This window comes from Orbicella franksi, chromosome 2 (assembly GCF_964199315.1).
Source record: "Orbicella franksi chromosome 2, jaOrbFran1.1, whole genome shotgun sequence".
NCBI classification, from domain to species: domain Eukaryota; kingdom Metazoa; phylum Cnidaria; class Anthozoa; order Scleractinia; family Merulinidae; genus Orbicella; species Orbicella franksi.
In genome coordinates this window covers 22,895,176-22,907,405 of record NC_138146.1, presented here as the reverse complement: position 1 = coordinate 22,907,405, position 12,230 = coordinate 22,895,176, and the positions used below count along the sequence as shown (strand labels likewise).

Sequence of the window (12,230 nt, the reverse complement as noted above, 5' to 3'; positions counted from 1 at the left end):
TGGCCCATTGTATGCATGAAATACACGTGCCTTGCCTTTAAAACAAACAGCTTATATAATGTGATGGTATAATGCAGATAGTATTGTTCTTAATGCAGGCGCATTCGTAACCACTGACTGGTGTTAAAGTTCTATCTTTTGTGACGGAAGTATTTTGTTTTTTCAGTGTTTTTTTTTCCTTCGACTTTTAACGCAGTTTATTTTCATTGTTGGTTTCATTATTTATAATAAATCAACCCTGATCTAATTCAGCACACGAGAAAAAATATAGTGATATCAAGTATCGTAGTGACGGTTCTGTATAACGTTTGACATCACTGATACGAAATAAAGCCGAATTCAGTATTTTAGTTTATCAGAGTGGCAGTTTCCGAGGTCCAAACATTATTGGCGTTTGTGGAACATTGTAGTTTGAGAAAGTTTTCTTTATAATACTGTCCAGTCTACATTTTGCAGCCTTTTGTCGTTGTTTCCATGTATCTTTTTGGTGTTATTCACTGACCGATAAATAAATTGCTTGCAAATTCATTTCCTTTGACAATGATGGCGCTAAATTATTCGGGGAATTTCGATGAATCAAAGGGAGAAAGCAAGAGCATATTTTAAATGAAGTATATAATCCATGTTTGGTTGCGTTTTTCTCTTTCGTTTTAACTATGAACAAGTTCAAAGTTAGTGAAGCCAGGGGTTCAAACAGACAGAAAAAGAAGGAAGGAACGAAGGAACGAAGGAACGAAGGAACGAAGGAACGAAGGAACGAAGGAACGAAGGAACGAAGGAACGAAGGAACGAAGGAACGAAGGAACGAAGGAACGAAGGAACGAAGGAACGAAGGAACGAAGGAACGAAGGAACGAAGGAACGAAGGAACGAAGGAACGAAGGAACGAAGGAACCCAGGAACCCAGGAACCCAGGAACCCAGGAACGCAGGAACGCAGGAACGCAGGGACGAAGGAACTAAGGAACGAACGGTAGAACGGACGATAGAACGAATGAACGGAGACGAACGAACGAAATTACGACTGCACGGAAGAAATGATACAACTTAAATTACCAATCCTCGACTAGACTATTTTTTTGGAAATATTCCGTAATCTTGAAGCCATTGTATTGTCGACAAATGAGTGAAACAATAACAAAACTGAAGTAAAAAGATACCTTACAAAAGAGATGAAAATTAATTTTAAAAAATTACATGAAGTGATGGGCACACGCACACTCTCTGGAACATTCCGCAGTCACTAAAAAATTCAGTAAAGTCTGAAAGATATACAACTCGAGGAAATCTCATAAAACATGGCATACGAAAAAGGACTTCCCTGGTTCCGTAAGAGCACCGTTGAGGCCATGTGAGTAGAAGTAAACAACTTGAGGAAATAATTTGCGTTTGTCTGGCTCAAAATGTAATTTGTTTTAAATGACGAAAAGTTTGCAGCCTTTATTGTATTTAGCTTGATGTCAAAACGGATTTAGCAAGCAAATAGTTTAACTTTGTCGCAATCCCTCTAGTCTGAGACTTGGTTAATTATTATTTTTTTGTGGTTTCTTAATAACCTGTAATTAGTTTATAATGTTTATACATGCTACATGTTAACCGAACAAGGAACTCTAACAAACTTCGACAGCTTTACAGCTTGTCTCAAAGTTGCCTCGCTTCCATGTTCAACTGATTGTTATGCAAATGAAAAGACCATGCGTAGAGAGCAATCTTTAACAAGTAACCTGTTAAAATTAAATTAACACAACAGTGTGGTCCTGAGAAAGCACTGAGAAAAGACTTGGCAGTTCAATAGCTCAAGGTAGGTTAAGAGGTTCTTTGGCCAGAATTGTTTATGGAGCTAAACATAACATTAACCGTCGATTTACATTGAAGTAGACAAATAGCCGCATTAGTAACATTTCGAATGGAAGGCAACAGTATCCAAGTGTATTATTATATAGGCACCGTAGAACGACTTTTTTTTAACAACATTGCGAACAAACAGCGCGTTGAGAATTGCGCTCAAGTAAGAAGTCAATTTCTGTTCGATGAAAAGTGATAAGTGCATTATTTGTAAGGTTTATTTCTTTTCAAAACTACGATCATTGCGTTTTTGGGCTGATAGACAAATCACCCTTTTTGCATAAGCTGGACACCTGCAATAAGGAAGTATACAAGAGATAAAATTTCCCATTGATTGGAAAAAAATTTTCTTGAAATTGTCAAAACGTTTGAAAATTGACGAAGAATACAAGATTATTAGCGCGAATTTAACAGCAAGGTAATTTTTTTCAGCGATTTTACTTAAACGATCATACGTATTCTCAAGCATCGTTTTATTTGTAATTGATGTTGTCGCCACTTTCTGATCATCACACTGTCTATTTAAGACCGCCTCCGGCTTGCAGTATAAACAATACAGTGGCATTTTCACTCTTCTTAACAGCAGTGAGTCCACAAAGTGAAACGCAGCCGTCATCACTGAGCGTCGGCCTATTATCTAACACGTTGCAAATTTATTCCCTCCCACGGTGAATGGTTCATTAACAAAGCAAACGAACAAGATACGAAATAAACCTGAACAAAATAGACCGTATCGTATTTTCCAAATTTTGAGCTGATAAGAAAGTGACAGCAGCCAAACACTAGATCAGGGCTGATATTCTCTCCTCATTTTCTGAGCTATGTATAGAAAGTGACCGGATGATCGTAGGTGGACGGAAAACAATCGGGCAAAAACGAATTTCCCCAATTTGATGGCACCGCCAAGTGTATAAACAAAGCTTTAAATAAATGACTGATAGCTCATCTCTTGATGACAAGCTTTAAAAGGAAATATATTCTCGATTGCTCGGCAAAAGGATTGGTCGAAAAGTAAGATGTGTTCAATATCGGCACTTTGCTGTTTACATTTCCAATAGAAAGGAAACGGCTTTTTTAAACTAATCCCAAAGGGTTTAATTGGGCCGGAACACTTCTAAAATGTCACATTTTGAAATTTTCTGCTAATTAAGTTTGAATTTCGAGTTTCGAGGTCTAAGATCGATTTTGAGTTACTCGGTGAATGATTCCTACTTCTGCCAATGAACACGGCGCAAAAACCGCCGGCGTCCGGTGAATTTGCAAACACTTCTATTCTTGCATTTGCTTTTTGTTTTTTTTTCACTCAGGATAATCTTTTAGGTCAGCGATACTGTGAACTAATCATTTTCTGTAAATAAGAAGATTGTTGATTTTGGCTGCAGATATCTGCGTTTCCTGCTTACGTTTTGATTATAGAAAATATAGCAGTTGATTCCTCAATTATTGTATCTAGAAACAGACTGAGGTAGCTCGTGATAACCGTGGATAGAAAGCACGAATTTCGATTTGATAATGGCTATGACCAAACTGATAGAGGGTGTATAAATGTATGTTGGTTTCATTTCTTTATATTTCAGCGTTAGCAAAGTAGACTTATATAAGGAGTGATGTGGCATGTATTATTTAAATGTACAATTTGGGACATAAAAAATACGTAAATTTGTAACTGTAAAACTGAGTTATTTTGGGTGTTAAAAATCTCAACGCACTTACCCATCAGAAATCGCACATAGAATGTTATAGAGATATGTGTTTTTAAAAGTGCAAGGCATGGATCGTATTTAAATCGAGAATTACGAACACACCCTGTTGTTTGTTTGTTCTTTGTTTTTGTTTGTTTGTTCGTTTGTTGTTGTTTTTGATGCATTTCCCAGTTGCGACTCAGTTTACTCAATGCGCAATTCATAACCATAGACGAAAGGTGTTCAGTACGAGGCCCAGCCTAGGTTTCTTACAGCGTTGCGCAAACAGAACTTCTTTTATGGGCGCTTATTTGTAGGAAACTGAAGTGCCTAATCCTTACATTTGTTTATAGTTTATAGTGGCAAGAATTACGTAGGGGACATTCTCGTTTGCTGGAAACCAAAATTCAAGAAGATGCGTTCAATTTAGACGGAATTGAGCGACGTTTATAACAGCGAATGACGAGAGCGGCCAAACAGTAAACGATGACTGACTGGCACGTCAGCAGATGTTGGTCTTGGTTTTCAGCGTCAAACATTTCTCATAGATATATATGAGTTCCATTTTGTTGGAAACGTTAAGTCGGAAAAAATACAACTTTCATATTTTTCTTCATTTGCCACCGAACGCTATAAAACCAGCTGATTTTGACCCGCGAATCAGTATGGTGACCTTATTACGTTAAGGTGTCGCCACTCGATTTCCGGATGACTTTCGTACCGAGATTTTAGTTCCGCTATCATGCGAGCAATGTAAAGTATGAGCGACCACTCATTTCGGTAGGAAATTGGTTTCCTCGTAGACTGAAAAAGGTTGCACATTTTCGTCATACGAAAGAGCGTCATGTGAGCCAGTAGGACTTGGAATGATCAAAAACGGTCCCTTCGTGTATACTCGGCATGAAATCACGCGGTCATATTGGTTTAAAATTCGCACCAGTACGACCTTTTCACATGTACACATACCCTAATTTTGCTACGGTACTGTAAATAGACATGAACATGGCGAAATGATATAACAAATGCGTCGATGAAAAGAAGAAAAGACTTTACACTAACTCCGGAACGGATCTATGAATTGCGAAGCATTAACCCAATCCATTTCACCAACTCATCTCGCAGTTTAATAAAGTGGAAAAGTAGTCTGTTGCGGGCGGAACAAGTCCGCCTATGTATGAATTGAACAGCTGAGCTATTGAACGAACAGAGCAAACTCCAGGGATACCGAACAGGTCTTAACTCTGGTGATCGGACGAGACACGTTTGTTACCTTATGTAACGTCTTAGACAAGGTGCTTTCACGGTATAATGTATCCTGATATATTTTATAACGGTTGTGTTCTGCGCTAGTTCTCAAAAAATGGTAGTGAGCTTTAAATTCGCTTTTCTTCTCCCTGCTGAACTCGATATAAAAATTATTTTGTGACCTATGGATTAAAAACGTAGCGCGGTGGTTACAGATGATATATTTTCAAAGTTCAGTGACTCAAAGTCCTCAAAGCCACTTTGATTTAATTAAAACAGGAAGGGATGATGTGAAAGTTTCAGATCGATCAAACTGACAGTTCGAGTATACGAGCGCGATTTTTCTACCAGGTTCATCACCATATCGCTTATAGAAAACGAGGGCGAGTAGTCTAATTGTCTTAGTTGACACTCTAAAGGATCTAAGTCCACTGAAATCCTACAATGTTATCTATTTCTGTAAGCCAAAATTTAAAATAGTTTTCCTTAAGTTTATAACACTAACGCGCGTGATCGTATTTTCTCAGGGAATAAACAACAATGGGTGAACCAATCAGTTTGGTAGATTTCCAGTAGAACGCGCTGTGCCTGCTAAAGATGGATATAAATCACTGACAACCGGCGAGTGAGAGTCAGAAAAGATTTTACATTTTGTTTACATTAGGTATGACGTCCAGTATCCGTGGGCAGACCATTTACACTAAATTGAGTGCCTTTTGTTTCCGTAATTATTTTCATCGCTGTTGACTGATAATTGAATTTAGAGGAGACGTATTTTCACTTGGGTGCAGTTGCTTCCACAATACCTTGTACTCTTGTATCTGATATTTGAACAGTTTGTAAGATTCTCTGACAAAGACACAGTTGATTACAAAACGCAAGGTCAGTACATAAGTTTCAACTCGAATGAGTAAGGTTGATGTGAAAACGCATTCTCCAAAATCTATTTTCCGTGTCATCTAAACAGAAAGGTTTGAGGTGACACTAACTTGTGACGCTAACTCGTCGACGATAAGTTGTTCGTGCTTTTCTTCAACAACAAACATTTTATTTGTTTGGATAATCTTCTGTCGAGATTCACATGGACCGTGAAATGAACGTGATGAAAGTAAACGTAAATGTAATATTTGGTCAGCGCTGCGTTGCGTGCATCTCGTGGACCAACTAAGCGAAATACAGTATTCTTCAAACGTTATGGATCAAACTTCTAAACTATTCGATTGTATTTATACTAATAACTTTACGCTTGTATCTATAAAAGAACGGATCTTCGGAATTCACGTTCGATATTTAAATAACATTAAACTAATACTCCATTACTCGTTCGTTTATCCCTTCGATTCTTCATTGTTACCGACTTTGGCCACTCACAGACAAAACAGACTAGAGATCGAACTTTTTACGATAATACTTTTGTAATGTGAGCAAAACAGAACAGTCAAATAAATAACTTTCAACGATCTGCATTGCATCGAACAAAGCCAAATTGCTGCTACTTCTATTTGCACCTGTGACGAACCCTGATGTGGGTGAGTCTTTTGATCTCTGGCGGACTGATCAAAATGTGATTGTTTGAGCCAGTGGTAAGCTTAATTGAATGTCACAAACAACGATATTTTACTTTCACGGTGCTAAAACTAAAACTATGAGCAGGCAAATATGATGTGGGCGTTCTTGTGGAACAGAAATTCATCTCTGTCAAATAGTCCAATTTGTACAGTCGATTTATTGGAGCAAGAAGACGCCAGCATCAGTGAATCGCCCACTAGACCATCACACACCGCATGAAGACGGGTTTGACATTTTCTAAAAACTCCCTTAAATTAATTGCTATTTGATTAATGCATATCGATCTCGTAATCATATGCTGACACAAAAATAAAGTTCGGGAAAAGTGCCTTTTAGTCCTCAATTGGGCTTATCTACCGAAGCGGATCAGACTGTGTGGCAGGTGAGCGTGAAACTGCATGTAGTATGCATTTTTCTCTGCCTTGTTTTTGTTAGGTGGCATATATTTGGGTGGTTTTACATTCATAAAATGAAGAGGAAACACTTAGAAATATCATAATAGCTATGAAAGTGTGAAACTGTAAATGAAACCTGTCAGTTCTTGTAATTTGGCAGAATTTAGTTACCCATGAAATGCGATTTTTCAGTCCAGCAGACTACTGAGTCAGTTGAAAACATTGTGCTTTCTTATACTACCTGTAAAAACATAATTTATTTTACTTTTAGTTTAGTTTTGAAGACATCGGAATCGCTGAGGGCCTTCAAGTTTCTATGATAATCAGCGTCTACACCAAGAATTCCACGCTAACACTGCTAACAAATTGAATGTGGTTTTGCTGAACAATTGCTTTTAGCCGGAGGCCTTTTATGAACAATCGAATGTGAAATATCGATCAATATAGGCTCAACCGCTTTTTCATGTAAATCAACCTCTTATCCATAATATACGTTTGCGGAATCAATCTTCGATATTTTTATGACTATTTACATTAGCAAATAAACGGTTTGCTTTTTTTCACACCGTTCTTTGTAACGTTCGAGGTGTGCGAATACTAAGCAAAATTGTACAACCGAACAACTATGTCAATCATCTCAAAATAATCTTTGCGAAGGGAATAGGGAAGGTTGATAACTGGTTGTGTTTTCATAAATGAAGAGAGAAACGAGTTACTGGCTAGTCTACTAAAAATATTGCCGCTTAACTAAGCAGACGTATGTTTAAGATCCGGACGAGCCGGAGAGTCCTAGCGGTTTTCATCCGATAACGAAGTGATGACGACTGGGTTATCTGTGCTGAAGTATTTGAATGTGAAGTCATGCAATTATAATGACAGATCGTCTCCGTCAAACACTTACGCACGCGATTTAGACGTAAATACATCCTTTGATATTTTGAAACAAACAACTTTGTTCGTTATCAAGTTGAGTCTATTTACATCGATGTTTATCTTAAAATTTGATTGAAAATGTCACTCGGGAGATGTTATTCTACTTAGTCTACGACTGTTGTTGAATTGCTATTTTCACCTTTACAGATCATCATGATTTTGGGTGGAACAAATAACTCGTCAGCAGCAAATGTCTCTACTCATGGGGAACCCAAATGTGCATTTGAAAACGCAAGTAGCATCACTACAAATCTGGTAATCATAGGTTTTATCTTGATCTTGTTCTCCTCTCTAGTCGGAAATTCTCTCTTGATCCGAGTTGTACTCAGTGATAAAGAAGCAAGAAAGAAATTTCCCTTCAACTTTTTGATAATCAACATGGCGATTGCGGATATCATGAATGCCTCGTCGGCTTCACTCGTGTTTATCTTGTTCCTGACCATTGGTAGACTCTGGGTGTCGGGAATATTCGGAGAAATAACTTGTAAGGTATCTTACTTCTCGGTGGGCTTCTCCGTCGCCGCATCCATTCTAACCGTTGTCGTCATGGGATTGGACCGCTTCATGGCAGCACACGCAACTATCAGGCCGCTCACGAAGAGAGGTGTCAAACGTGCTATGGCATTGATATGGGTATTGGCAGGATTATTGTGCATCCCATATTTTTACATTTTTAGATTGGAGCAAGGCTCAGATGGCAGGCATTATTGTATCAGGAAATGGAGCGAAGACGCAGAAGAAAACCTTAAGTCTTTGGCAGTAGAGGAAATGATAAAGTTCGTGGCTCTTTATGCATGTCCTCTAATATTCATGGTGTTTTGTTATGCCATTATTGCGTGTAGAATTCGCCGACGAAGTAAACTTCCCGTGGGGACTAACACCCGATCCAAAATCGTGCAGCAGAATCAACGTGTAGTAGGCATGATTATTGCTATAGTCGTCATATTTGCAGTCTGCTGGTTTCCAGTCCATGTTAATCACTTGTTACGATCATTTGATGAAGAGACCTACTGTAAACTTCCGGCCTACCTTCCTCTGTCGTTTTTTTGGCTGGCCCATGCCAACTGCGCCATCAACCCCTGGATTTGGTTTCTGTTTAGTCGGCATTTTCGAAGTTTACTCAAAGCGACAACTATTCAGTCCATCACCCGATGGATCGCTGAATCCCCTAAAGATGGCCGGTATGGACACATGCCATTGACTGCAAAACGGACATCGAAAAAACGACTAGAAATTCAAGAAGAGAACGACCAGGCCATAACAGCCGAGCAGGTACTTCTGTAATCGGCTTTGTTTCAACGAACACCAGATAAACAATGAAATTTAAAACGGTATTACCCTGTACTGTCTCGGGAGTAGTACTAATAGCCATGCTAATGATTACACAAAATCCTCCATAATGACTGGATTAAACAACACCCCAGGGGCTAATGTAACTCTAATACCTCAATAACAACTTGAAGTTTAAAGCCAGACTCATTCAGGTCGTTGTGCATAACCGCATTAATCGTAGGTTTTATTACTGGTGTACACATTTATGATGGTTTAGAAAAAAATCGGGAACAGCCATCTTGTTGACGTTTCTTGTGGTCAGGGTGTGACCTAATTATGGCAAAATCAATTATGATAAACTATTCTGACAGACGTCTGACAGTGCTAAGTGGCACTTACTAAAAGAGGGTAAGGCTTCGTATTAGACTGGGTGGGGAGGGGAGGGGCACTAAATCGACTTATTAATTGTGATTCATCGAACTACGGACAAAATTTATGATTTCATGAGACAGAATTTTGCCGGCTCTCGATAACTGTTGCATATTTAGCATTGATTTGTTCAAAGCATTTGATGAAATAGTGAGACTATAGTGAAATTGTAACATTAAAGTGCAGTATATGTGTAAAGCCATTGGAGTTCCCTGTTAGTAGTATGTTTCTTCCTTCAGCTAGTTGTATTTGACACAGAAATGAAAATTGCTCGAGGGTAGACAAGAGGTGGTTTAGTGGAGAAGATATAAAATAAAATCAAGGGTAATAAACACCCTGTATTCTTTGCCTTGCCACGAGCTCTTCACATTTTTTTAATATAACAAAGCAAGGGTCGTAGCGAAGCCTCTAATTTCCTTTTACGTTCTCGTCGCAAGGATTTGTTTACGTGGCTTTTTTATTAAATTTGTCTTCAACTCTTACTGTACACGGTATTAATACACCAAAGTCATCGCCGGTTTAAGTATCCTTGATGAACTCAGTAAATTCGTTTTAAATTACAGAAAGAAAAAAACTGTCATGTATTGGTAAGTATTGTTCTTCGTTTTACAATTGTTTCACCGCAACAATCAAACTCCTGGATGAAATAATAACAAGCACAATACTAAACACTGTGGGCTGTTTTTGTTCGTAGTTATCCCTTTTGGTTTTGAATACATGTATGTTAAAGATAATTTCCCTGAATGGACAAATATAGATATATTAAAACCAATTTTAATATTTGAAACATTCGCGATATGTTTTTATCTCAACTGAATCTATAAACCTCTTTTACGTGAATTTCGTATGCATAAGTCGGCTTGGGCGCGAAATTATCTCGTCTGACACAAATATGCATAAGGACTAATATCACCAGCTGAAAGTGATTAATTTTAAAGGTATTCAGACTGATTGGATGCAAGTCGTGCCGCGTCTGATCTATGTGATAACATGAAAAAAATGAAGAAAAGAAAAGAAAACGTCAGTCTCCAAGACTCTCGATTCACACGAAATGACAGTAAACTGAGATAAGAACAGCAATATGAATTCAGCTTAACCGTCACGTCGCACGGTCACCGCTTAAACTTCAAGGAGGTAAAAATAAAAAAAAGACGGCTAGTTGGTTCTTTTCAATCTCTTCTGCACGGAAAATTTAAAAACTAAAAGGTAAGCCATTTGTTTACTTTTTTATTTTAACTTTTCAGAAAACTTTCAGATATTTTCATTCATTAGCAAAGTTAAGGATAATATGAAAAATCTGTACCCATTAGGGCTTCTGGGAATTTTTTCAAAACACTGGATACGCTTTATACGTGTAACATTTTAGAATATTACATGTATTTGCATAACATACTTCTTTATTTACCAGTATGTCGTTTTATTGTCCAATTGCACTCAGCAGATTACAAATTACGTAGTAAACGAGTTAAAATTTCCCACTGGTATAATTCTACTACTAGCTGCAATTGCAACACCGGTATTACTGTTTATTTTGCGTAAACGTCTTATCCCTATCTCTAGATCACCTGCAAAGCTCAAAGTTTGGATCTTGGAAGAGACCAAAATAGGATATAACACTAGCCGCCATCCGTATTGTGAGTCGCCACAAAATATAATATAATATAGTTTTATTTTAAAATGATTCAAAAATTAAAAGGTTTTATCGATCAATTTAAATTTGCTCCCTATAAACCTAAAAGAAATGTAAACTAATGTTTGGTCTCAGAGCTAGCTTAGACAAATGTTTCAAAAGTTATGGACGTGCTTATTGGGAATGTAGCCCCTCCTAAGTCATTGTTAAAACAACGCTCTTTGTGGCACTCCGCCCTCAGAAAAATGAACAGCAATAATAGCACAGCGTTTATTGGTGACAATTAACCGAAAGAGGTTATAAGTGCAATGTAATCGTATCTGAAAATCGCGCGCCAAACGAAGTTTCACCGTCCAATAGGCGCGTGGAAAAGCTGATACTCACAGAACTTTTCAATAGTTTGTATCCCCTATTCTGGAACTAAAGTTGTAATTTTTAATCAGATTTTTATAATAGCCGTTTTTATACTAAAGACGCATTATACGTCTGGACGAACTTGGGCAAACATTTGTAGTTCGTCTGGTTATGCGTCTCTAGTATAAAGACGGGCACAAGACGTATTATGTGTCTAGACGAACTATCTCAACTAGTTTGTCGTTCAAGACGAATTTCGAAGTATAGTTCGTCTAGACGCATAACACGTCTTGTGCCCGTCTTTACACTAGAGACGCATGACCAGACGAACTACAAATGTTTGCCCAAGTTCGTCCAGACGAATAATGCGTCTTTAGTATAAAAACGACAAGGACGCATTATCCTTCTGGACGGATAATGCGTCTTCTAGTATAAAAACGGCCATTAGTAAATTGCACAAGCGGCCAATGCTGTAGTAACTCTTCAGTGGCACGTAATGTTATTATTGTTATTGTAACACACCCATACGACGTCGCGTCACAACTGCCTACCTTACATAGTCTGAATCTCAAGGCATGACATTTTAAGTGTCCACTTCTGACCGGTTCAAATAAGATGTCAAACATAATGGTGTAAAACTATATAACAAAAATAACTTTATTCTTTGAAAAAAATACCCAAGGGGCTAAGCTCGAGATATTGTATCTTGCCCTCTCATTTCCTTCCAGTGGGAGATGTTGAATTAATTGCTCTGCTCGTAGACTCACTTTAGACCTCTTCACTGACTTGCTACAGATTTTGACTTTTCTAACAAATAGGTTTAGTCGGTTGATTTATTTTCTAAGCGGAATTTCCAATCACAAATCTTCAATTTTAGT

At 37.9% G+C, this 12,230-nt stretch overlaps 1 protein-coding gene across 3 annotated transcripts; it reads left to right on the top strand.

Annotated features, from left to right (window-relative positions):
- The first annotated feature begins 1,722 nt into the window (after nucleotides 1–1,722).
- LOC145478728 (tachykinin-like peptides receptor 86C) lies at nucleotides 1,723–10,674 on the top strand. 3 transcript variants are annotated; one of them, XM_081456836.1, is made up of 2 exons: nucleotides 1,723–1,799; nucleotides 7,815–10,674. In XM_081456836.1, exon 2 carries the CDS (start codon nucleotides 7,821–7,823, stop codon nucleotides 8,949–8,951), a length of 1,131 nt encoding a protein of 376 aa, XP_081312962.1. In that variant the 5' UTR covers nucleotides 1,723–1,799; nucleotides 7,815–7,820; the 3' UTR covers nucleotides 8,952–10,674. The 3 variants fall into 3 exon arrangements, with proteins under 3 accessions (XP_081312962.1, XP_081312963.1, XP_081312960.1); XM_081456837.1 differs by lacking the exon at nucleotides 1,723–1,799 and adding an exon at nucleotides 4,518–5,652; XM_081456834.1 differs by lacking the exon at nucleotides 1,723–1,799 and having other exon boundaries at nucleotides 7,003–10,674.
- Nucleotides 10,675–12,230: the final 1,556 nt, after the last annotated feature.